The sequence below is a fragment of the Ceratotherium simum genome, chromosome 2, assembly GCF_057802395.1.
Source record: "Ceratotherium simum simum isolate JZ-2026a chromosome 2, ASM5780239v1, whole genome shotgun sequence".
Classification (NCBI taxonomy): Eukaryota; Metazoa; Chordata; class Mammalia; order Perissodactyla; family Rhinocerotidae; genus Ceratotherium; species Ceratotherium simum.
The window spans coordinates 2,679,683-2,704,795 of NC_141901.1; the positions used below are offsets into that span (position 1 = coordinate 2,679,683).

Sequence of the window (25,113 nt, forward strand, 5' to 3'; positions counted from 1 at the left end):
CTTTTTTTAGCCATCGCCAAGTAGGTGATGAGATAGTTACATTCTATGCTGTAGATTTATTCAGTCACTGATGCACTCACTCATCTGTTCGTGCAACAGATATTTATCAATCATCTATCATGTACCAGACACTACTCGGGGTGCTTTGTTGATGTCAGTTAATAAAACAAAGATCTTGGTGAGTTAACATTCCGGTGGGGGAAGAGAGAGATAAACAATAAGCATGATGCATATGTAAATTACTTAGTATTTAAAAGGTAATAAGTACAGTAAGGAGGATCAGGAATGCTGGGTAGTGAAGTCAGGTTGCCTTTTAAAATGAGGAGTGTAGAGCTTTTAGGTGAGACCTTATAGAGTACGTCACATTTGTGCTAAGATTTGTGCAAAGATTTAAAGGAGGTGAGAGTGTAAATGGATATTGAGGGGAGAACATTCCAGGCAGGGGAAACAGCCAGTGCAAAGGTCCTAGGGTAGGGCCCTAAGGCCCAGGTGTGCTTAACGTGTTTGAGGAATAGCAAGGAGGCCACTGTTGCTGAAGCAGAATTGTCTGGTGGGGTGTGGAGGAGTGGTAGGAGATGAGATCAGAGAAGAAGGGATTGGGTCTCTAGGGGAAGGAGATGTCCGATCATGGCATGCCAGGTAGGCCATTGGCTTTTACTCTATAAATATCCATGTGTATGATTATATCTATGTATCTACATCTATATCTGTGTCATACTAGGTACCATCAGATCTTACAGCTTTCCGTCTCTCTCATCTTCTGAACTCCATATGGTCTCTCTTGAGGAATTGGCAAGGAGGTAGGGGGGTTGATGATGAGGGAGGATATAAGAAACTTGCATCAAAGCCTTACCAGAGACCTAGAACCTGTGCTTTTTGAGACTCAGTAAATTGGTGAGATTCCTCCTGCCCACCCTTCTTTGGACTACAGAACGGGAAGACCACATAGCTTACTCTTGTCCAAGTCTCTCCCCTTCTGCTGCTTCAAGAATCTCAAATGTGATCTTCGGCATATTTGGCATAATTTTAGTCAATTTCTCAAGGCGTTTCCCCACTGTTAGCTCTCTTACCCCACAGGGCATCCTAAAACACTTTTCTCCACCACCTATGTGATACTTTCTAATTCTGGAAGTGAAGTTTCCAACTGAGGAAATAGAAGTGAAAGCACTTTGAAACTCAAACTCTAGGAAGGGATGGGCAAGCTGCATCCCTGTCTTCATTGCTCACCTTCACACCCAGAAAAGCACAGAGGACCACTCTGGAGGCATTTGGTTTGGGGCAGAGGTTCTCCCATGGCCTCGTTGGATATTGGGCATATCTGGATCCAGTCTAGCCCCAACCTTTTTACCAAGTCCCCGTGTTTCTTTGTGCTAAGAAGTCCAGTGGTGGTGTGGTTTTCCACGGGAGGAGGTGGAATGGTTTATTCCTGATGAGAATTTCATCTTGTGTACCTGATTTTCTATCTGTTTCGTTTTTAAGAGCTGTTGTGTGACTGCCTGAAGTCTCCAGACTGACTTTGAAAACTGACCAGAGCCCTGTCCGTAGGCAGGTGTTTTTCTGAATGTGGATTGTGACCCCTTTGCTGAGCAGGTCATAAAAGCAATTTAGTTGACCACTCACGAGCTTTGTTGAAAACACAAATAGAATAAGATAAGAAAAAGGATAGAAAATATCAAAATGAATTGGATGTAGAAAGGGTAAATATTGTTGCATCAACTTTTTTTAGGAGTGTGTGTGTGTGTATGCGCCAGCGCGTGCATGCGCATACTGAGTCACAATGTAACATGTATTGCTCACTATGAGTCATGGTCAGAAAAAAGTTAAACACTATATTAGATTGTCCAAAAGTTGTATTGCTTATTATGGGACTAATGAGGATAGAAGCGGAGTAAGTGCCTCAGAAGGTTATTATCCCCATGAGATAAAAGTAGAAGTTCGAATGACAGTTTTTAGTTACAAAAACAACCGGGATTGGGTTTGTTACTCTTCCCTGAAGGTAGAAGATAGCGTGCCAAACATTATACTGTTCAGGTCAACAGGAACTAAGCTTCTGCACAAAGAATTGTGCAATTTCCAGTGGGAACTCCCTTCTGGAGGTGGAGAGGGAAGGGGAAGGAAGAGTGGAGAAAGAGGCAGTTAGGCAGAAATCTTCATTTTGAGTCTAGCTGACCCAGGATCTGCATGTAGTTAACTCTGAAGCTTTGTTGGAATCTGCCAAAGATTCATTGTTGAAGACAGGGAAAGCACAACTCATTTCCATTTATTCCAATTCGACATTTATGCCTATGCTCTGCATGGGTGCTGGGTGTAACAACGAGTAAGACATGGTCTTGGACTGTGGTGCTCCTCGCCTGGCAGGGAAGACAGATGTAAATTGCTAATTACTGTACGTTGTGCTGAGTGTCATAATAGAGAACGTGTGTAAAATGCTCTGGGATAGAGCTTATGATTTAGAGGAACTATGCTTTCCGCCTTTTGTTTGGGGAAATGTGCCGTTTAATAATGAAGAACTAGAATAGAGATTTCTTTTTCTAAAATTTGGGGAACTCACTCTATTGGAAAGGAAAATGAAACTTCTAAGAGAATAAAAGTTTCATCCAGTCAAGCTACTGTGTTATTTCGTGTCTTTTACTCTAAACGTATTTTAATGTTTAAAAAATTTATTTTTAAATACGTTTTGACATAATCTCTGCCCAGAAAGTCTGTAGACACATAATTTAAAACAATTTTCTATCGTCTCCTTAAAAAATACCAACAAACAAAACAATAGGAACTCGAGTGCTTTTCTCTGATGGAACCTACAACACTGTGCTTTTACTTTCTCATCGATCTTTTTCTTTTTTTCTTTTTTTTGTGAGGGAGATCAGCCCTAAGCTAACATCCGATGCTGATCCTCCTCTTTTTTGCTGAGGAAGACTGGCCCTGGGCTAACATCCGTGCCTGTCTTCCTCTACTTTTTATACGGGATGCTGCCACAGCATGGCTTGACAAGTGGTGCGTCAGTGCGCGCCCGGGATCCGAACTCGAAAACTGCAGGCCGCCAAAGTGGAGTGCATGGACTTAACTGCTTGTGCCACCAGGCCGGCCCATCTCATCGATCTTCAAAATCAGTAATAACTTCTTGGGACTTGTAAAATCATGACAAAGCCTACAAAAGAAATATCAATTCCAAAAATCAGAGTGTGTTCAGGGTCTAGAACCTGGGTCTCCCAAATTCAGGCTAATTTACTTCGGTCAGCTTCATTTGTCCCGAGTCTGTCCCATGACTGTGGAACCAGATTGAATCAGGAGCTGAGTTTTAATGTCTTTTATGTAGTTTTTATTTTGTTTAGTTCAGTGTTTTTTTATTGTTAGTTGACTTTGCTCTGAATTTTGATCCTGCTGACAAATTCTGAATACTCCCATCTAAGGTTTTGAACAGTAAAGTGTTTTTCAGAGGTGTGAAATGATCAGGCTGCCTTATAACTGTAGACGTACTGTACGTCATGAAGCATTTACTTCTTGTCTCCTTCTGGGATTGAGTAAAAGCAAGTGGTAAAATCCTCTCCACTTATATTGCATGAGACATGGCCTTCTAATGGTGCGAGGTGGGTAGGCAGAGGATAAATACTTATCACAGTTTCTTGGGTGGGGAAAGTGAGACCCAGAGCCCAAATCTTCTGACTTGGGCAGATATCCTGCTGTGGCCTCTAACATCTAAGTGCTATTTAGAAATAATTTAGAATATTAATATAAAATAATATTTAGAAATAATATCTAAATGATGGCACTGATCTACTCATAAGATCAGAGCATGTGGTCATTTTTTTGCTAATGTTTGGAAGCACCAGACATTTTGTGTTTTGGGAAGGTATTAGCATTTTACTTTATTTGGAAAACTCAGGTTGTGAAGGAGTCATTATGAGAAGAATCTTGGAAACTTTGAACCCTCTGAAAGTAAAAAGTCTCACATTTCCCTTCTACTTTGGCTCTCTGTTGGAGGGAAGCACTTATGTCATTAAAAACACTGTAGTTTGCTTATCTAATTTCTACTCCATGTTCACATTCATGGCTTCTCATTGCTGTTAGGAAAAATTCCATTCTTCTTCAGACTATTTAAAGTACTCTCCAGGGCTTGACCCCTGCCTCTCTTTTTAATCAGTCTTGTCTTTTTTCACCCTCCCACTTAAATTCTGTCCTCCAGCTACTCTGAATTTCTTAGATTATTTCAATTCCTTGCATGTGGTTTCCATTCTCTTGCCTCTGGGCCTTTGTACGTGCTGTTCCCTCTGGGCTGGAGCACTTTTCCCGCCCTCTTCCTCTGGCTTACTCCAATCCTCCAAGTCCTCTGGGAGCCCCTAAACTGCACATTCCTACAGCACCCTCTTTTCCCCTGTTAATGGGCTCATCACATTGCAATTACTTTTCATAGTCTGTCTTCTCCGGTGGACTAGATTCCTTGGGAAGGCAGGCCCAGGGTCAAGAGAAAGGAAGCTGGTTAAAATTACTGCAGTCTGATTTAGAAGACTTTTATATTAGTCTGGCATTTCCCTACATTTTAAAATTTATGAACTCCTTTCAGAGTAATATAATTTTGTGAACTCCTTTAGGAGTTAAAAAAATAATGTTCACTTTTATAAACTAATAATAAAGAAGTGAACTTAGGTAAAACATTCTCTTTTATATCAACATTACTTATATAGTTTATTTTAATGTAGACTTAAAATTTAATAGCCTCATTATATATAAAGATAATTTTTTCTTTTCTCATTTAACAAGTGATGTGCACTATTTAATTTATTTAAATAAATTATGTAAGAAAGAGTGTGACCTGTCAAAAATAAGTGTTAAAATAAAATATTGTGATTAGTTTGGGGCCCAAATATGCTTTAAAATGTGGTTGAAGTTTAATGACTTGCTAATACATTTTTTAAAAATAAGAGAAACCTGTTTTCTTGACCTAACGTTTGGAATTTTTGTATTTTGCATTCTAAAAAAATTACTTCCTCTTAAATATAATTTTAAAGTTTTGTTTGTAAATGGTTTTAACAGCATATCTGCAAGGGAATAACCTGTTATAGGTATGGAATGCCTTTCTTCTAACAATCGAAAAGCCAATTTGGATATGGTTATGCCTATATCTTATGTCTTTAACGTTGGATTCATAAGATTGAATTGGGTGAACGCTCTACAGTGATCTGGTGAAGATCATATTGATGTGAACTGGATGACTTAATACTGTTTTTATGCTTCTAATTGAGAATTGCATTTCATCAGTAGTGTTCTTAAGCTTCTTGTTTTTAACTCATAGTCCACTATGATTATAAATTTTATGATATGTGACAAAGAATTAAAACAATAAAAACCCGTGGAATGCACAGAACCACCTTGGCCTACACGAAGGTTGCCAGGGGCTAAGGGGAGGGGAGAATGGAGAGTTAGTGTTTAACGGGGACAGAGTTTTAGTTTGGGAAGATGAAAAAGTTCTGGAGATGGTGGTGATGGTTGCACAACAATGTGAATGTGCTTAATGCCACAGAACTGTACACTTAAAAATGGTTAAAATGGTAAATTTTATATTGTGTATATTTTGCTGTAGAAAAACCCACCTTGGCCTGGTTACTGATGTTTAACTCGTCGCTACCAACCATTGTGCATACGCTTGTGATATACAGAGGCTCTAAACTCTCCAATTTTAAAGGGAAAATTTGGAAGACAATTAGATTGTTGATTTTTTAAAGAGAAAGTGAAGTAGCTGCCATGACTGCTATTAGCCGAGTGAAAGCCCTAGAAGACGTGTGTCAACTGCTGGAGACTCAGTCTTCTGCTTGGTCAACAGCCTTAGAAAACGTAGGTAGAAGTGTTAGGAGACCAAGTTTGAATCCTTGCCAGTGAAGAATAACTTCTGCGGTGAGTCCCACGATGCCAGATTGCTAGTCCACATTTTGGGTGGACAGGCTGTCGCTGCGTCCTTCCTTCGTCATGAAAAAAGCAGAAGATGCCGTAACACTGGAGACGGGGATAGGAAGGAAAGACACTGAAACCAGGGCCTAGATTCGTGTGCAGCTCATGCCTTGTACTGGGCCTCATTCATCAATGACCAGGAGATGGTCCTGTGTCCTCCACTCTCCCTGGGCTTCCCGGAGGAGGAGGAAGGAGACCACGCCACTTGCTGACTGATACTGCTGGGTGTTGCTGTGGGTGGTTGGAGGACAAGCACAGGAACTTTTTCTCGTGGTGTGTGTCACCGGGTCTCACGGGGGCCCTTTTTAATCTTCTCACTGGCCTATCCTTCTGTGACCCTGGTTATGATATGTTCAGAAAGTGTCAGCTTATTTGAAAGTGATACTCTCATTTTCTATGTAAATATTACCAAAGACCATCACACTTTTTCATTTGGGGGATGCTAACAGACTTGGATTTATAATTGGATTGTGAGTCTGGATTATGGCAGTGATATTGAAAAAAATATTGTGGTGGAAAATGATATTTAGGAAAACTTTGCCAATTTTCATTCTCACTTGGGAGCCTTGTCTTCACACTCTTTGGTCAGCCCCAGGCAATTAAAACTTTTGTCCCAGTAAGGTTTCCTCCTAAAAAGGTTTCATTAATTATGAAAAATGCCCTGTGGACATTACCGTGAACTCTTTTGTGGCTACCATAAATAATGGGGCCAAAACACTTGTCAAAATATAGCAGAGTTGATTATATAATGCATCTCTCCTTTGATTTTTGGTTGGTTTTCTCTTTTAATTTTTAAAGGAATAGCTCTTACTTTCTTATAAAATCGGAAATGCTCACTATAAAAAATCCAAGCAAAACTGAAAAGTACAAAGAAGTCAGCAATCAATTGTTCCAACTCCGTTACACCAAAAGAGCTCCTCATTCATTCATTCAATGAGTATTCATTGAGTGCGTTCTGTGTGTGAGGCACTCTGGCATCAGAGATCAGTAGTGAACAAAGCAGAGTCCCTGCTGTCATTCTGGTGGGAGGAAAAGATGATAAACAAATAACTAAATAGATTATAAGTGTCATGAAGAAAAATAGAATGGAATAAAGACATAGAGTGTCTCTTTCAGGTGGAGTGGCCACAAAGGCTGCTCTGAGAAGGTGACATTTGGGCAGAGAACTTAGTGAAGTGAGCAAGCTAACCATGTGAATATGGGGGTAAGCGTGCTTCAAGCCTAGGGAAAGCATATGCAAAGACCCTGAGGTAGGAGTGTGTTTGGCATGTTCAATGAACAGAGAGGCCAGTGTGGCTGGAGACCAGTGAGTAAGGGTGAACATAATGGAGAGATAGCCAGGGGCTAGGCTATGTAAGGTTTTAGAAAGCCTTTAGCTTTTCTCCAACGGGAAGCCATTGGAGGGTGATGAGCAGGGACTAGACTATAGGGGAGTAAGAGTGGCAGCAGCAGGACAGGTGAAGAAGCCACTACAGTAATTCAGAACAAAATGATGTTGAGTTGGACTAAGTTGGGAAATGGTGGAAGGGGTAAGAAGTGGTTGGAATCTGGACACATTTTGAAGGTAGAGCTAACAGGATTTGCTCGTGAATTGGATTAGAGTTTGAGAGAGAGAGGAGTCAGTAATAACTCTTAAGGTTTTTTGGCCTGGCAGGTGAATGGTAGTGCCGTTACTGAGATAGGGAACATGGGGATCAGGATGAGTATCAAGAGCTGAGGTTTAGGCATGTCAAGTTCTAAGTACCTGTTAGCCATCTAGGAGGAAATGTTAAGTCAGGATGGGAGGCAGGAGTTCAGGGAGAGGTAGACTGGAGATAGAAATTTGGGAATCACCAGGCACAGAACTGGAAGAGATCTATTGGGAGAAGCAAGTAGAGATGGAAAAGAGGTCCTAGAACTGAGCCCTGGGCATTTCAAAATTAGAGGTTGGGAGAGAGGAGGAAGGTCCAGTGAAGGAGATTAAGAATGTGTGCCCAGGCGGGCCTGCCCGGTGGCACAAGCAGTTAAGTGTGCGCGCTCCGCTGCGGCAGCCCGGGGTTCACTGGTTTGGATCCCGGGCGCGCACCGATGCACCGCTTGTCAAGCCATGCTGTGGCGGCCTCCCATATAAAGTGGAGGAAGATGGGCATGGATGTTAGCCAAGGGCCAGTCTTCCTCAGCAAAAAGAGGAGGATTGACATGGATGTTAGCTCAGGGCTGATCTTCCTCACAAAAAAAAAAAAAAAAGAGTGTGTGTCCAGGGGTATACCATGAGAGGACGGTGTCCTGGGGCCAGAGAGTGACCCCCTCTGTCCAGTCCTGGTGGTGGTGGAGTAAGCCGAGTCCTAAGAATTGGCAGTGTTGGGCAATGTGGAGGTCATTACTGCCCACAAGAGTGGAGAAAGCAAGAGTTTGGTTACAGTGGGCTAAAGAGCAAAAGGGAAGAGAGAAAGTGGAGGCAAGGAGTAGGGACAACCATTTTGAATTTTATTGTAAAGAGAAGGCAAGATGAAAAAGTAGCTGGGGAGGAAGTGGGAAATCAAGGGAAATGTGTTTTTAAAAAAAAAAAATAAGGTGGGGGAAAATATAGCATGTTTATTTGCTTATGAGAATGATCCAGTAGAGAGAAGAAAATGATAATACAGAAAATGAGTCTATAACTTTAGGAGCAAAGGCTTTGAGTGAGCACGAAGGGGTAGGTTCTAGTGTGCAGGTGGAAAGATAGGACAGGAGCTGCCTAGGGAAGGCGGGTAGGAGGGTGAGGTGGTGGATTTGGTGACACGTAGGGCACGGGGACCTTCTCTTCTGGTGTTAACGCTGGGCGCACATGAACAGAAGGGTGGGTGGTGAGAGTGAAGTGATTTTATAAGAGTGGCATTATGCCATATGTGCTTTAAAAATACAAACAATTGAATTTAATTTTACTTGAGTTTAACAGAAGGAAAAGAAACTGAAGTGAAAGTGAAAGAACTGCTGACTTCAGATAAATGTGTCTTCTCCACAAAATAGTTCCTATAAGTTCTCTCTGTGGTTACAAAAATGATTATGAAAATCTTGAGGAGGCTGAGTCATTATTAATATTTTAAACTACATTTTCAGCTAAATCTTCACTTGTAGACAGATGGGCTGATTCCTTGCCTTGGATGCACTTCCTTGCACCTCTCTTCCCCATCTTCCAATTTTTGTAGGTTGTCTGGATTTTTCCCGTGGCAGGATCGCTAGCGTTTATTTTCTGGCCGGGTGCCCCCATTGTTTCGGTCTTGGTGCTGTATCGACTGCCTGGTCTTTGACCGTGACTTCTCTGCTCCTGAGGTTTTGTTGTGGCTGACCTACTGGGTGCAGGATTTCTGTTCCTCAGGAGGGCTGAAGTCTTTCCAATCTGTGAATGTCTGAGCCTCCTGCACACTTGGATGGTGACTCAGCCGTCCGTCATCTTCTTGGACCACAGTTGCTCTCCAGTTTTTTTAGAACGTGGCTCCATTATCTTCAGGCCTCGGTTTGAGACCACCCTGACTTCCCCCCCGTTTTGTTAGAAGAGTTACTTTTTCTCCATTGATTCTTAAATAATTCTTTCTTTATCCTTGAAGTTCAAAAATTTAAACATCATGTCTTGATGGTAATTGTTTTATGTACCTTTTCTGGTGTATAGGACGCCTTTTCTACCTGCAGATTTAGTTCTTCCTTCATTTAAAGGCAATTGCCCTGTATTATATTTCTGGATATTTTTTCTGTTTATCTTCTTTTGCCTTTACTGTGAGTCTCTTAAGCCTTTTTTTAAAACATGCCATTAATTAGATTTTTAAAAACCTTTAATTATGAGAGATTTCAAACACATACAAAAGTCGAGAGAATAGTGTTATGAACTCCCATGTACCCATCACCCTGCTTCAATAGTCCTCAGCTCACCGCCAGTCTTGTCCTATCTATATCCCCACCCACTCCCACTCCCACTCCCACCCCCACCCCCGTCCATCACTTTGAAGCAAATACCAGACGTTATTCATCCTTGAATATTTCAGTATTTATCTCTAAGAGATAAAAACTTTTTTAAAAAAGAAAAAAACCCCCAACCATTAATAAGTTTCATCTATTCTCTTTATAATCTGTGTATTAAATATATAACAACATTGCTTTGTTGTGTTAGATTAGCCGCTTCTTTGCTCCAAAGGTAAGATGGGTGACTGCAGTTGCTGGGCCTCAAAATCAGGAAGATGAAACTAAGAGGACAGGCTGGGGAACTCTCCCTGACGTCGAATGGCAGCACATCGGACTGGGCAACATAGTAACAGAAGTTGAATGGACAGGAAGTACCCACTGGTGCCTTGGTGTTCTTTGAATTTCCAGTGCTCACATGAACTGTGGAGGGAAACGGAGGAGGACTCAGAATGTACAGTTTCTTTTCCAGCAAGAAGTGAAACTTAAGCCCTTTCTGCTTTAATAATAACCGTGAGGGAGCTGAGTGGTTTGAAGAGTGTGTTCTAGTTCCGCCTTTGGTGGTCATGTGGTTCATTCCAGAGCTTTTTAATCTGCAGGTGGAGACCTTGTAGTAGGTCATGAAATCAAATTACTGGGCCACAACCAGCATTTAAAAAGACGTAGAAAACATCAAGAGTTTATGGCATGTACTAGGGATACATATTGTTTCATGAAACTTTGGTTTCATATGTATGTGTGTATGTTGGCTTGTAAAAGTTTGGAAGCCACTAATTTCTTCTATTTAATTCCTATCACCTTCTATTCCTTCTTGTCCAGAAAGTTAAAGGATCAAAGAGCTCATGAGACAGATTTTATTGATTTATGTATTTAACAACAACATATATAGTGCTCACAGTGTACCAGGAACTGTTTTAATTACTTTACAAATATTCATTCATAAAAACCCTATGAGGTAGGTACTATTATTATCGAACTTTTACAGATGGAGACATTGAGGCATAGAGATGTTTCGTAACTTGCCCAGGGTCACACAGCTGGTAAGTGGTGGAGCTGGCATTTTGAGCCCAGGCGGTATGGTTCCAGAGTCAGATTTTGCTTTGCCTCCTCTCCAGTTGATAGCATCTCTAGGTGGTGGCATGGACTTTTTGCTGCTCTTGCCTTCAAGAAGAAATGATAAAAAGGTTTTTTCCTGCTTCACCCCCAACACATACACTTAAACACTCAGAGTTAAGACAGTGAGAATGAGGACTTTTGTTTGATAAGTTGAAAAAATTCAGGGGTCTCTTTTGTTAACCAGTCAATATTGCAAGCCTAGAACCGTAGGATTCCATTATGAAAGACAACCAAATGAGTTCCTGTCTCAGCCTTAAACAAATGGGTGTAAGAGAGTGGTTATAAGCACTGATTTTACAATTGAACACATCTAGGTTCAGATCCTGTTGTGGTCACCAACTATCTGGGTGACCTCAGGCAATTAACTGATCTCTCTGAACCTCAGTTGTCCCTCATCTGTGAAGTGGGAGGAATCATGGTTGACTTTTAATGGAGGCTTTGTAGGCACCAGGCATATAGTAAGCACTTTGTATACAGTATCTCTTCCACTCTTTATAACAATCCACTGGAGTGTGGTTGTTGTTAAAACTCCATTTTATAGATAATGAAACAGACTTAGAGAGATTAAGTGTCTTATTTAAGGATACACAACTAGCATGTAGCAGAGCTAGAATTAAAGCCCAGGTCTTTCTGAATGCAGAGTCTGTACTCTTAACCAGTCTGCTTTACTACAAACTTATCCTATTGGGATATTTTGAGGATTAAATGAGATAATATATCTTTACACTTGAATGGTCACTCAACTTTCTATGAGCTTGCTTGGCACATAGTAAGTACTTAATAAATGGTATCTGTGATCTCTATTGATGTATATAAGATGTGCCTGCCTATATCTTTTGTGAAGACAGTTTGCCTTTCCATAGAAAATAAACTGTAGTCAATTAAGTCAGCTCTTATAACCAACCAGTCACTTCACATATATGTTGAATTCTTGAAAAATAATTGGTTAGCTGTTCTCAAGGATATGCTATTGGAATAAGTTTCATCAAGGAAGAGACTGTTTACCCAGCATCTAGAACAATGCCCAGCACCTGGTAAGAGCCTTAGTCTGGGTTCTTTAGAAATAGAGCCAGAGGCAAAAGCTTACACTTCATTTGAGAGTCATCCCAGGGAAGCAGGAATGAGGAGGAAAGGGAAGTGAGAAAAGGGAGAAGGGAGAGCCAACCTAAGGGACTGCTTATAAGCTGCCCACAGCTTCATGAGAGTCTTGTTGTTTGGTCTTGTAGGACATCTTCAGAGAAACTATGTGAAGCTACCGCATCTCTGAACAGTCCACGGGGTAATAGACCATGTCCTATTGGTCAAGTGTTGACTTCATGGAGCTTCAACTCCCCTATGTTTATTGGTCGCATGGCTGGTGGCTGAGCAGGTCCCTCCAAAGGCAACAGGGAAACCCTGGGGTGGGATTTGAGAGTCATGCACCATGAGTACAAGGCAAGGCGCTGTCAGGCTGGCCCACCAGCAACATGAAGGACCAGGAACAGCCATTGTAACTGGTGCAGGACAAGCTGTTCCAACCAGTTAGCAAGGCAGTTGTGTTCATCTTGGGTGGTACATAAAGTGGATCTGGCATAGCAGGCTCTCAATAATAGATATTGAGATGACTCAATGATACTCTATAATGAGAAGACTCCTAACTGCCAAAGTTAACAGACTCTTTGCCCTGCTATCTTATTTAAGTGATTTGCAGTTATTGACACTTTTATACATCTCTTTTCATTCTCAGTCTACTTTTCCTATCTCCTTTTACTTTGCTTTCCACCTAAATAGGGGCATCCCCAGGCCTAGGCCTATTTCTCTTTCAATCTACATGCTTTCGATGGGCAGCTGCATTCACTTTCACGGTTAACTTCATACTTCCATCTACTTGCTGGTGGCTCCTAAATGTCTATTTCCAGACTTGATATCTCCTAAGAACTCCAGACTGGAGAATAAAACTGTCTTTTCCAACAAGAAGTTCCATAGGCACTTTAAAGGCCAAGTGAATCTCTTGGTCCTCCTGAACAATCTTTGTTTGTGCGTCTTCCCAACAACTAATAGGTGCTTGTCTGTACTTGTTGAACTAAATCTGAAACAATGTGCCAGTATTGTATGCCAAGCTGGGTCCTGCACAAAATGAGGTAAACCATCCAGAGCCAGCTTTCTAGGAACTTAGGGTCTGGATTTTAATATTGATTTGGTTTGTTTTTAATTCGATTGTGCTGGAGTCTTGAGCAACACACAGTAACCACTGTCTGTTACTATAGTGGACATGTTTAAATGGACATTTGGTCTTTTCAGGAGTTGATTGGTAGGAAAGTCCTTAGGTTTTGACTCTCCTTGTGCTGTCCTTCTGCTTTTCAAGACTGTTACTTTGCTTTGTCCACAGTTTACAGATCCGTTTTGAACTATGTTTGTATCTGATCTGGTCATCGAGCATGCGGGCCCTCTCTTGCTTTTCCACCCCCAGTCTCTATACTTCATCGAGCATGCGGGCCCTCTCTTGCTTTTCCACCCCCAGTCTCTATACTCTTCTGAGTAAACCTTCAAGTTACAGTGCTCTGCTCACAGCCTCCTGTGCTTGATCTGCCCATTTCTGCCTCCTCACCTTTGCTCTACCAACCGCAGCCTTCCTTCATCTCTCATTCTTATATCTCTTTAAATCCTCCCCAGCTCAAGGCCTCAAGACTAACTCAGGTCCACACTGGTTTGTACTAATCTCCTTCTCTCTGATCGTGGTCCAGGACCATTGTTTTGGCGCTTAGCACACACAGTCTTACACTGTTGAATACTTTTGCATTTAGTGCCCTTTTTTCCAATTGGAGTGTAAGCTCCTTGAGAGGAAGACGTCTTATATTTTCTTATGTGTTCCATTGGTTCGTCACTCAGATATTTGTACAGCCATGGTGTAACATAAATATTTGCTGGACTTGTTGGTTGATTATTGTGGTCCTTGGGAGCTGACTTCCAGTTTGCCTCTATCAATAAATCAGGGGCATCAGACTAGGTGACATTTCCCAGAGGAGCTGTTGGTCATTTCATTCTAAATCTTTAGTTTGTCATACAAGTTAATTCTAGATTTTGGACCTTGGGAATTCTGTTTCTTAAACATCTCAGACAAGGCCTAGGAGCTAAAATTACTACTTGGGCGTTTGATGTGGCAGCTTGTTCATTTGGGAGGCTTTTGTCTTTGTCTTTCTATTGAGTCACTTGAAAGAGCCAAGGCTGCCTGCCAGAGCAGTCGCCATGATTAAAGTTCATTGAGATATCCCCCTCCACACCCTCCCTCGTCATCGGCTTTATGAGGTTGCTTTCTGTCTTCACTTGGGGGCTCAAAAGTTAATGGATGACTGAGTGTCCTTTGGAAACTCTTAGGGCCATTTTTCTCCTCTTCCTTCCCACTGGCTGGTTTCTCTTATCTCCAAAGCTGCCTGCATTGTTTCTAGGTAGTGTGGAGTTAATGCAAGGGGAGGAGAGGTTCTTTCTTTCATAACTTTGGGACAATCTGCTGCACAGGGCAGATAGTTTTGAAGATGTTTTTGAAGATGACTGCAGTTTTGACTGTAGTCAAAAGGGGAGCCAGGGAGTCCAGGACTCCAGATCACCACCCTTTCTTCCTTCCACCAAGATAACTGTCTTACCTTTGAACCGAAGGATCTCTCTTACGTGTCCAGTTTGCTCATCATTGTATATAGGGAGGGATACTTTGGAATTGGTAGCTTTAGGATCACTGGCTCTAAAGTATGCATTAGTGCTAATGGTTAGCGCTAGGATGTGCAGGGATTTTCCACTCATGGAATTCGCCTACTCATTTTGACCTCTGTATCATTCAACCTGGATTGCTCATTAGTGCTCAGTCCATCTAGGCTGAGGAATCCATCCAGCAGACCTCCACCAGTCTGGTCTTCCTTCAGTTCTTTTTCATCGTGACACAAACTTTCACCAACTCCATTTCTGGCTGCTTGAAATCCAAACTACTCTGTTGGCCTTTGGAGCTGCTCTTCCCTATTCACCCTTTTCTCTGATTAGGCCCCAGCATCACCCTTTGTTCTAGCCAGGCCATCCTCCTTACTACTTTACAAAGAGGCCACACTCAGACAGTCTCATCTCTTGGCCTACGTTTTATCTTCCCCTAGAATATTGTCTCCTCACCCTTCCATATACTGAGATTCTACTCATCTGCAGAATACTAGGTCAGACTTCTGTTTCCTCCCTTCTTCTCTCCCTTTCTTTCTCCTCTCCTTCCTCCCTCCTTTCCACAAATTTGAAGGCCTACTCTATGCCAGGTATTGTTCTGAGTCCCAGGAGTATGTTGGAGAACCGCAAAGACAAATTCTTCCTCTCAAGGAGTTCAGTCTCCCTCTAGAAGCCTTGCTTTAGTAATGTCAGTCCCCACTCCTCTTACTGAGAGCTCAAAACTTCTACTTGTAGCATTTATTCTTAATTTAATGCACTTACAGTATACAATAACATAAAAATTTATATAATATACAATTATATATTTTGCATAATTGTGTAATATGTAAGTAGTTATATAATTTTTGAAAATGTATCGTATATTTGGGTCATGTCTTCACAATTACGTTGTAAGTTCCTTGAGAACAGGGACCTTTAAGCTTCTGAATACTTCGGAAGCCCTCACTCTATCCATTAAGACTCCTTTGTTTGCAAGGGACGAAAAACCCAATGCAAGGTGTTTTAAGCCAAAAATGAATGAGTTGGCTTATTTGACTAAAAGGGGCAGGGACAGGGCTAGCATCTGGCCATGACTTGATTCAGGAGCTAAAGGTTCCTTTTCCCATCTCTCAGCTCTGCTTCCTCCAGGTCAGTTCCATTCTCAAACAAGCTTTCCTTTCATGGTGGCCAGGTGGTGGCAGCAGTCTCAGACTCTCATTGTCCCCAGATCTTGTCGTTCCCAAACAAGGCCTGGAGGTAATGTCCACCATCTTTGGAGAGGGCGGGGTGGAATCAGCTTTACCAAAAACACATGGACTAAGGGTCGGGGAGGACATGGGTACAAGGAAGGAAAACAATAAATATTTATCACATCCATGTATTCTGGAAGCTTAGTAGCTATTTGTTGGTTAGTTGTTTGGATTAACTCATGTCTATGAGTATTTCTGTGTCATATTCAGTAGGATAAAGTAACAAGGCAAAAAGCCATTAGTCACACTCTTTGAGGAAGAGTATTTGCTGTTTTCTAGTTTACTGAAAGTAGCTTGATGGCCTTTTCTTGTCATACTGACCACTCATAGATAAGTAAGAATGCCAGTCACTGACAGATGTGGTCTGGCGAGTGGACTGAGGGTGGCATGTGTCTCCCTTCTCGCTGTTCTCACCACACTGTGTGCATACCTCGTTTATTTATATGATTATTTCACCTCATTTCTTATAGGTTTTTTTTTTACTTATTTCTTCCCTACTTCCCTGCTAACTTGGAGGGCGGACTTTTGTCTTTCTTTTCTCACAGCACCTGGGAGGCGCTCAAATAAATATTTGCAATAAGAGTAAGTAAAAAAGAACATTGGCTTGAGAACCCAGTGACCTGGCTTCCAGGCTTAGATCTGCAGCCAGATAGCTGTGTGATCTCCAGCAGTCCCTTTCCCTTCTCTGGGCTTTGGTTCTCTCATCTGTCCAACCAGAATTTTTAAGGGCCCTCCCTACTGAGTTTGTGGAAAGGCAAACCTGCAGGGTAAGGAGCATAGACCTGGCAGGGCATTCCAGCATTTTGTCTCCTGGGGAACAGTTTTGAGAGGGGCTGATTACTGTTGTGATAAGAGATACGAAGGATAGAGCCCTGATGAAAGCCTCAATTGTGTTCTTATATAACACTTGCTGGCAAGGTGCTAGGAATTAATATTCCTGAGATGGTTGAGGTGACATCATGTGTTTGTGAAAGGGCTAAGCAGGTGAGGCAGATTTTGTGGAAAAAGACCAGCAATCAGGCCAGGTTCCCACTGGGGCACCTGGGCTGATCTCATGCTCCACGCGCTCAGAACAGAACCTGTGGGAGTCGTGGCTCCTGTCCCCTGGGTGCTGGCACGTCACAGAGAGCAGAAGGACGTGCCTGTGTTGTTCTTCTGAAAGAGTACATCTTTCTCCTGGCCTGTCCTCCCACCCTCATTTTCTCCTCAGAAATGTGGATTCATAGGACAGGGTTTCACGTGACTCAATCACAGAAAATTCTTTAAGAAGGAGATGAATTTTGAAAGAGGGAAAGAAAGGGACTAATATCTCTGGAATGAAAGCCATAGGCTGAACAAATCTGCCTGTGCTCAGTGACTGGTGGGTTCCCTGGGTGTTCTCTGAGGAGAGGGCAGTTTTCAGAGGACTGTGTCACCTGCATTGGCAGGTGTTACATAATTTAGGGTCTGCATGATTGTTGGTGTGGCAGGGCCCTGACTTTCTGTTAGATAATCAGTATCCTATTAGGGCTAGGTTTTTTTCCAATCTCCTCCTTGTTGTGACGTTTCAGCATTTTTCTGAAAAGGAAATGAGCCTCCTTCTAACTCCTAGGACAGGTGAAGTTAGGATCTCAGCTGTGGCCAAGCATGAGCAACGAGTCAGCACTTCCCAGGGGAAGCTTTGCTGGACATGTCTGCTGATCCTAGATTTAAATTTGTGCATTAAAACATTGCTTGCAGGGTTTGATCTGATACCCTTTGAAAATGATGGAATGGTGATTGGCCAGTGGAGTTCAATGTCATGGCCAAGCCTGCTGTCCAGAGGGGCAGGTTCCAAGATTTGCTGCAAGAATATTCAATGCAGAACTGAGATTCAGCTCATACAAATGAAGAAATAGAACCAAGAATTCCTTCCTCCTTTGGGTGCCCGTTTGTTGGGCCATTTTCCCCTTAGCTGGCAGGATAATACTCAACAAAACATGCTATTTGGTGGGGTTAATTTTTTTTTTAATGAGCTATAATTCACATACCATAAATTTACCTTTTAAAATCTACCATTCATTGGTTTTTTTAATTCACAAAATTGTGCAACCATTGCTACTATCTAATTCAGGAATGGTGGAGTTAAATTTTGACTTGAATCTTTGAATGAAATATCAACCAAAAATCAACTCTGATTCTCGGGAAACTTGTTCTAAACCTTTGGTCCCTTTTGCAAGGGAAGCTGCAGTTTTTATGCAAGTGTCATTTTTAAAAATGTAACAGAAAAATGAATCAGAAGACATTGAATTTTTCTTGGGCTTGTTGCCTGATTTCTTTTGTCTGCTACTGATGATTTTTAAATCTTTGGTCTTCAGGTTGGGGCTTATGACCATGGCTGTGTTATAATAAAGAATATTCAAAGCAATAAGACTGTCCTTGCTCTCTTTTTCTTCCTCTTCTTTGACAAACCGTGATTCGTTAGGGCAGGGCTTGGGCTGGTTTTGTTCTCCATCACCATCACCTAGCACAGGGTCTGCCATGCGGTAGGGGCTCGGTAAAGATTTGCAGAGTAAAGGGGCTGTGGTGGGTGCCCAGGAGAGGTCATTTTTGACATGTATCACTCCAGGTAGTTTATGGTGACCTTTGCACTTTGGCTTTGTGGATGGCCACGGAATTCATTGATACTCCTGAGATACAGCTGCTTCTAGAAAGTGAGAGCTTGACTTCTTCCCATGTAGTTCTAGGAACAGAACCTACAAGGACCCATGACCCCCAGCTCCCAGGAACTCTTATCCAACGTAATCTGAATTTGTAAAACCTTCTTGAGTTGGTATGGGGAAGCACAGTATGGGTGGTGTGAGTGTGTGTGTGTCTTTGAGTGTGCACACATGTGCATGTGCATATTTGCCTAAGCACACGATGGAACTGTGAGGAATTCCTCCATGTTTTTGTAAATTGCCCCTTTCTTCTTTCTGCCCTTGTAGTTTGTTGGGCCTAGGGTGCAGAGGGGCCTCTAGCCTGGGCACATGGCCCAGGCATGCTAGCATTCAGTGACCTATTGTTTCTTGCCCCTTACGTGCATGGACAGAAGACTGAGGCTGGCACAGCTGCTTTCTTGGGGACCATTGTTTGTCTTTGCAGCAGCAGCAGCAGTGAAAGCCTGAAGCAGCACATTTTGCCCTGGACAGAGCAGCCATTCTGTCTTGGAGCTGCAAGCCTGGAGATGGGGGTGGTTGGAGTCTCCCTTAAATGTCTGTGTGTATGCTCTGAGGATGGGAGCCAGGGAGGCTTCTCCTTCCAGGCGGGTTGCAGGGAAGGGGAGATGCTCAGTGGTGTCGTATCACCAATCAACCAGAGTGGCAGGTGGTATTTATTAGCAGAGACTTCTTTTCCTGGATCAGGGGTGAGGATGTCACTTTCTCACTCGCTCTGGCCTCTGGGCTTACTGGCAGACCTCAGGGTGTGCTCATGGGACAAGAAAAGCACTTCCTCTAAAGCTGCCCTGGAGAGTACATCTAGGAAGCAGAGAAGGGATCCAGCTGGGCTGTGGACTAGTGGAAACCTGGGCTAGTTAGTGAGTCAGTGTTCTAGTGCACACGTGACTCTGGAGGCCTGAATCACCCCTCACCTGGAAGGTGGAGAAGAGGATGTTCTGGGATGGGAGCCATAGAAACTGTGATTTACCCGGAAATACCTTCAGAGACTCCAGACTCGTGTTGTGTTTCTCTTATTTCCCTGCCCCACTATAACCTCTATGACAAGTCAGACAAGCCTTAATTTAGCTTCAACCCCACTTGCACCTAATTGTATGACCCTTTGGTTAATTACTTGATGAGTCTTACTTCAGTTTTCTCATCTGTGCAATCAGGGTAATTGGGAATACTTATGGACTAGTTGTGGAGATTAGTGAGGAGATGTATGTAAAGGCCCATAAGGGTGTTCAGTAGACACATCCTCCCTTTCGTTTGTGGGCCGGGAGGAAGTGCCTGAGGGTGGGATGCTGTTTGTGCTGCACTGCCCACTCATTGAGGCACTTGAGAAAGTCAGGGTGGAATTCTGTGCTGGCTGGATATGCTTAGGGGCTTCTTAGACTAATTCACTTATCTCAGAGGCCTCCTGTGGAGAGCTTATGCCTGGACAGGACAACCCTGGAGTCCTCTCTCTCTGGAACTTCATAGGTATCGTGGGAATTTGCCTCACCGCCTCTTTTTTTGGCAAAAGGTGGGCATCATCCATTGTATCCTGTTCCTTTCTGCTCCCCTGGTTAGTGAGATTATTGAGGCAAAGTCTTAAGTGAATTACAGGTGACTCAGAGGGGTCTGACATCCCCATTGCCCATCCACATCTCCTTGAACATCTGAGTACCCAAGAGCCTTTTCACCCTAAGTTGCCCTGATTCTTATTTAATGGACAAGTTGTAAGTAATATCACTGAGCATTTTGAATGTCCTCTTCACCCACAGACCACCCACCCAATGGCTACTATTGCCAGCTTTTCATCAGTAGAAAGGGGACAGATGCCTCTAGGAATAGTCTTGACAAGGGCTGTTGCCTTTAAGAGGCCCAGAAGCCCCTGGCAAGTACCAGATGCCTAACATGCCCTCTGCAGATCTTTCCCCTCGGCACCCTTGTAATCAGACTCCAAAAAACACAGAACGAGAGAGCTTTGATGAGTGATGAGATAGGCGGCTTTTCTGCGCAGCCTTCTGTCTGCTTGAAACAATCCTCTGGTGCTCAGTTTCAGTTCAGGTGAGGTTACTGCAGGCCTGGTTGGCACTGGTGCTTGCCGAGAGGGAGGCATGGGGACGAAGGTGAGAACTGTACTTACAGATCACCTAAGATCACCCACAAAGGACGAGATACTTGTGCTATATCCTGATATCTGTAAAAAACAGAAACAAAAATGAAGCTGAGGGGCTGGCCCTAGTGGCCTAGTGGTTAAGTTCCGTGCGCTCTGCTTTGGCGGCCCAGGTTTGATTCCTGGGTACAGACCTGCACTACTTGTCTGTCAGTGGCCATGCTGTGGCAGCAGCTCACATACAAAAAGAGGAAGATTGGCAGCGGATGTTAGCTCAGGGTGAATCTTCCTCAGCCAAAAAAAAAAAAATGAAGATGGGGCTAGATAATGGCCCCCCAACTACTCCAAGGTAAAGCTACAGGCACCATTTGCCCATCCCTCATTGCTTCATGAAAGGAGTGGTTGGCAAACCTTTCAACTTCATAGACCCAATCCTGGATTTCCCTCTCTCCCCTTGCACCACCCCTCCCACAGGCCCTGAGCTAAGATCTGTTGCCCATCTTCCTCTTTTTCTTTTTTTTTCCTCCGCAAAGCCCCAGTACATAGTTGTATATGCTAGGTGTAGGTCGTTCTAGTTCTATGTGGGACGCTGCCTGAGCATAGCTTGATGAGTAGTGATTAGGTCCGTGCCCAGGATCCGAACCCGTGAACCCCAGGCCGCCAAAACAGAATGCGTGAACTTAACCACTACGCCACCGGGCCAGCCCCCCCTTGGATTTGCCTCTGATTTATCCACAGTTCAGATGAAAATTCTAGATCCCCCTCATGCGTTAGGTAGCATTAGAGAGAAAGCATTGCTACAAGTCTAGTATTTGGGAGTGAATTTGGAGCAGGCGTAATAATTTGGTTCTCTTTTTCTCTCAGATTAGAGTCACTGTCACATCCTAATGCACTGGAGCTGAGCAGGCTTGCAGGGGAGAGGGATAAAAGAAATGGCTCCACTCTGACTCAGATGGGGATTGGAACATCACTTCAGCAGGATACGTACGCGCTGAAGGCCTTTTCTGAGCTGAAAAGCAGTCTGGCTTTGGCAAGCTGCTTCCTGTGTGTGCCAGGTCTCTTGTCAGTAACAAATGTAGTATTGCATTTGAGGCAGATCTTATTGCATCTGGAGCTACCATTGCTACTGTTCCAGAGAGGGTGTTTTCTAGTCCTGTATGAGGACTCTGGCCAGCCAGCAATCTGCCAAGCTAGAGCTTAACCAGAAATATTTCTAGCTTTGACACGTCAGAGACTCTAAGCATCAGTGAGGATGAAGCAACAGAGATCTGAGTGATATTTGTTGATGAAAAATCAACTTCTTGAAGATTGGTTTAATTCCATGATATTGGAAACTGTGGAATCTGATTGACAGTGAATAGTTTGCTTGCCTAGAGGCCGTGGTGCTTGTTTCATTCTTGATTGCCTCTATTTGCCCTTGGGCAGGGTCCTATATCTCTCCACTAAAATACCCTGACCTTCACCCTACTTCATGAAGATGCTGAAATGATGGGAGAAAGTATAAAAAGTAGGAGCTTAGGCTCTAAAGTCAGTCTGCCTGGGTTTGAATCCCAGCTCCACCACTTAGTAGCTTGACTTCTTCAAGAGTCAGTTTTCTCTTCTTTAAAACGGGGATGAAAGTATTACCTCTCTGACAGGATGGTTGGGAGATAATTCATTAGGCTCTCTATCAGAAGAGAGCCCAAATTCTGGCACTGTGCCAGAAACACAGTAAATTGCTCAATAAATGGTAGCTCTGAATATTATTATGTCTAATAAGCAGTTTCTCTTAAGTGATTCAGCATATTCCTGGTTCCATTGTTCCTCAAGGGTCTGAAAAGAGTTAGTGGAGTTTTTGGAGGTACCTTGCATTATACGACCAGTTTAGGTTTTTATTTTATTTTATTTTATTTTATTTTATTAAAGGCTTTAAGTTCCCCAGAGGACAGGGAACAACTAAGTGGAGGGGGTAAATGTTGGTATGTATGGGTTTTTTTAATGAGGAATCTCTGTCTGACTGTTTTACCCTGTTTTTGTTGCAGAGATCCGCGCTCAGCTCACAGAGCAGATGAAATGCCTGGACCAGCAGTGTGAGCTCCGGGTGCAGCTGTTGCAGGACCTCCAGGACTTCTTCCGAAAGAAGGCTGAGATTGAGATGGACTACTCCCGCAACCTGGAAAAGCTGGCAGAGCGCTTCCTGGCCAAGACGCGTAGCACCAAGGACCAGCAATTCAAGTAGGGACTGTGTGGCTGTTACTTTTTAGAGACCTTGGGAATGGGGGTCTGGGATAGAGGAAGGCAGGGTGTGCTGCCTACATCCAATTGGATTCATGAAACTAGTAACCCAGTGACTTCAAATTGGCTGAGGGTTGAGAGCCCTCAAGGACTTCTGTTTTTCCAGATCAGTCTTACATGCAGTTCAGCACCCTGAAGAGATTAGAATAGATGATGAACCATGCTAATAATAACAACAAACACTTTTATAGTCCTTCCTATGTGCCAAGCATGGTTCTAAGGGCTTTACGTATGTTACCTCACTTAACCTCCACAACAACTCCGTATGTTGGTTATTGTTATACCCCCAGTTTACAGATGAGTAAACTGAGTCATAAAGAGGTTAAGAAACTTGCCCAAGGTCTCTCACATACACACACACACACACACACACACACACACACCCCTCATAAATAAATAGCAGAGCTGGAATTCAAACTCAGGGAGTCTGGCTCCAGAGTCTGTGTTCCTGCCCATTTCACCAAACTGCCTTTAACCAGGAAAAATGAGTGATGTTGTAGCCATACATCTAAATTGCTGCCCAGACAATTGCTGAGGTCTGTTCCTTTGACGTTTACAATATTTTATACAACTGGCCCCTTCATTCTGTTCTCACTGCCATTGCCCTAGTTTAGATCATCATCATCTTTGCCTGAATGATTGCAATACTGTATCATCTGTAAATGAGGTTCTCCACCCTGGCTGCACATTAGAATTCCCTGGAGAACTTTTTAAAAATGCTGAAATCTGAGGCCTACTGGAGACTGATTAAATCAGAATTTCTGGGAGTAGGGCCTGGTAGCAGTATGGTGTCAAAGCTTCCCAGTTCCATGATTCTAACGAACATTCAGCATTGAGGACCACAGTCTGCAGCTTCTCCCCATTCCAATCTGCCTTATCCACTATTATCAGATTTAATCTTCCTGGAACACGCTGGGGATCAAGCAGTTTCTCTGTGCAGTGGCTCCCCGTTGTCTATGTTCTTGATACTCAAGGTGTGGTCTCCCAATATCAGCACCAGCCAGGATGTTGGGAATGGAGAATGTCAGGTCCCATCCCCAGATCTACTGTTGCAAGATCCTGAGGTGATTTGTGTGCGTGTTAAGGTTTGAGAAGTGCTGCTGTATTCACAAAGGTATACACTCCCTGGCTTGGTCTTCAAGCCCCTCCACATCTGGCCCTGACTAGCTTTCCAACCTTATTTCCTGTTTCTGCTCCACTGTACTGTAGGCAAACAGAACATTAGCTCCAGGGGGCCTTTGCTCATCCTGTTATCTGAGCTTATGTGCCCATTCTTCACATCTCTGCATGTCTAAACCATACCCATGTTTTAAGACCCATCGCAGATGCTCCCTGTTCCCAGAAACTTTTCTGATTCTCCCAGAAGAAAGAATGTTCTCCCTCTTCTGAATTCTTACAACATTTTACTTGTTGTTTTATTAGGTCATTCAGCACTGTCTGCCTTATATTATCTTCCCTAGTGGACTGTATAAGCTTTTCTGATTCATCTTTCAGTCTTCCACAGTGCCTAGTGTAAAATGTGGTATTAACAGATGCTCATTAAATATTATTGGATGAGTAAACGAATGAGTGAATTTAAGAATTAATGCCAAGTGAATTTTATCTTATTTTCCACTATTTTCTATTTTTGTTTATTGTCCAAATAATTCGGGACACAACTTAGCCTTTACAAGCCAGCGCTGAGCAATGAATATGGAGGCTAACATTGAGGGGAACATATGACACTCTCAGTATCAGCCAGAATGAGAATTTCCTCCAGATGTTTTGTCCTCAGAATCCTTTATCTTTCTCAAGTGCTGTTCTCTTTATGATAAGCAGTCCTGAGAGAATAAAATGTTACTTTAGTATGTGATAAAGGAGTATTTGGGGGGAGGAGTCACTTTAGAAAAATGATTCAAAGTTGGATTTATTCTATTGGTAAGCTCCTCCTAAATTTAAAATAGCATTTGATTTTTAGTACTATATCATATTCTCAGGTTAAGGATATATTTACTACAAATTAAGGTACAGAGTGCTAATTTCTAAGTCACCTGAATTGCTCTGATTAAGATCACATACACGGAATAGGGTGTTGTCTCCAAGGCTGGAAGAATTGATTTCCCTTCTGATAAAGCTGGAACCTGGCTTCATTTTTTCCCAAACAACCAATGAGTATTTATTGAGAGCCAGCTGTGTGCTCAGTATTGTATAGGCATTGGAAGATACA

The 25,113-nt window shown here is 42.8% G+C and overlaps 1 protein-coding gene across 9 annotated transcripts in view; it reads left to right on the forward strand.

Moving 5' to 3' along the window:
- The window catches only part of SRGAP2 (SLIT-ROBO Rho GTPase activating protein 2), a 240,953-nt gene that overhangs the window by 67,976 nt on the left and 147,864 nt on the right, over positions 1-25,113 (forward strand). For all 9 annotated transcript variants that reach the window (XM_087437238.1, XM_004425102.3, XM_014783470.2 and 6 more), the window contains exon 3: positions 22,655-22,847. In XM_087437238.1, the coding sequence (XP_087293364.1) occupies positions 22,655-22,847 (193 nt within the window). The remainder of the gene's footprint in view (positions 1-22,654; positions 22,848-25,113) is intronic.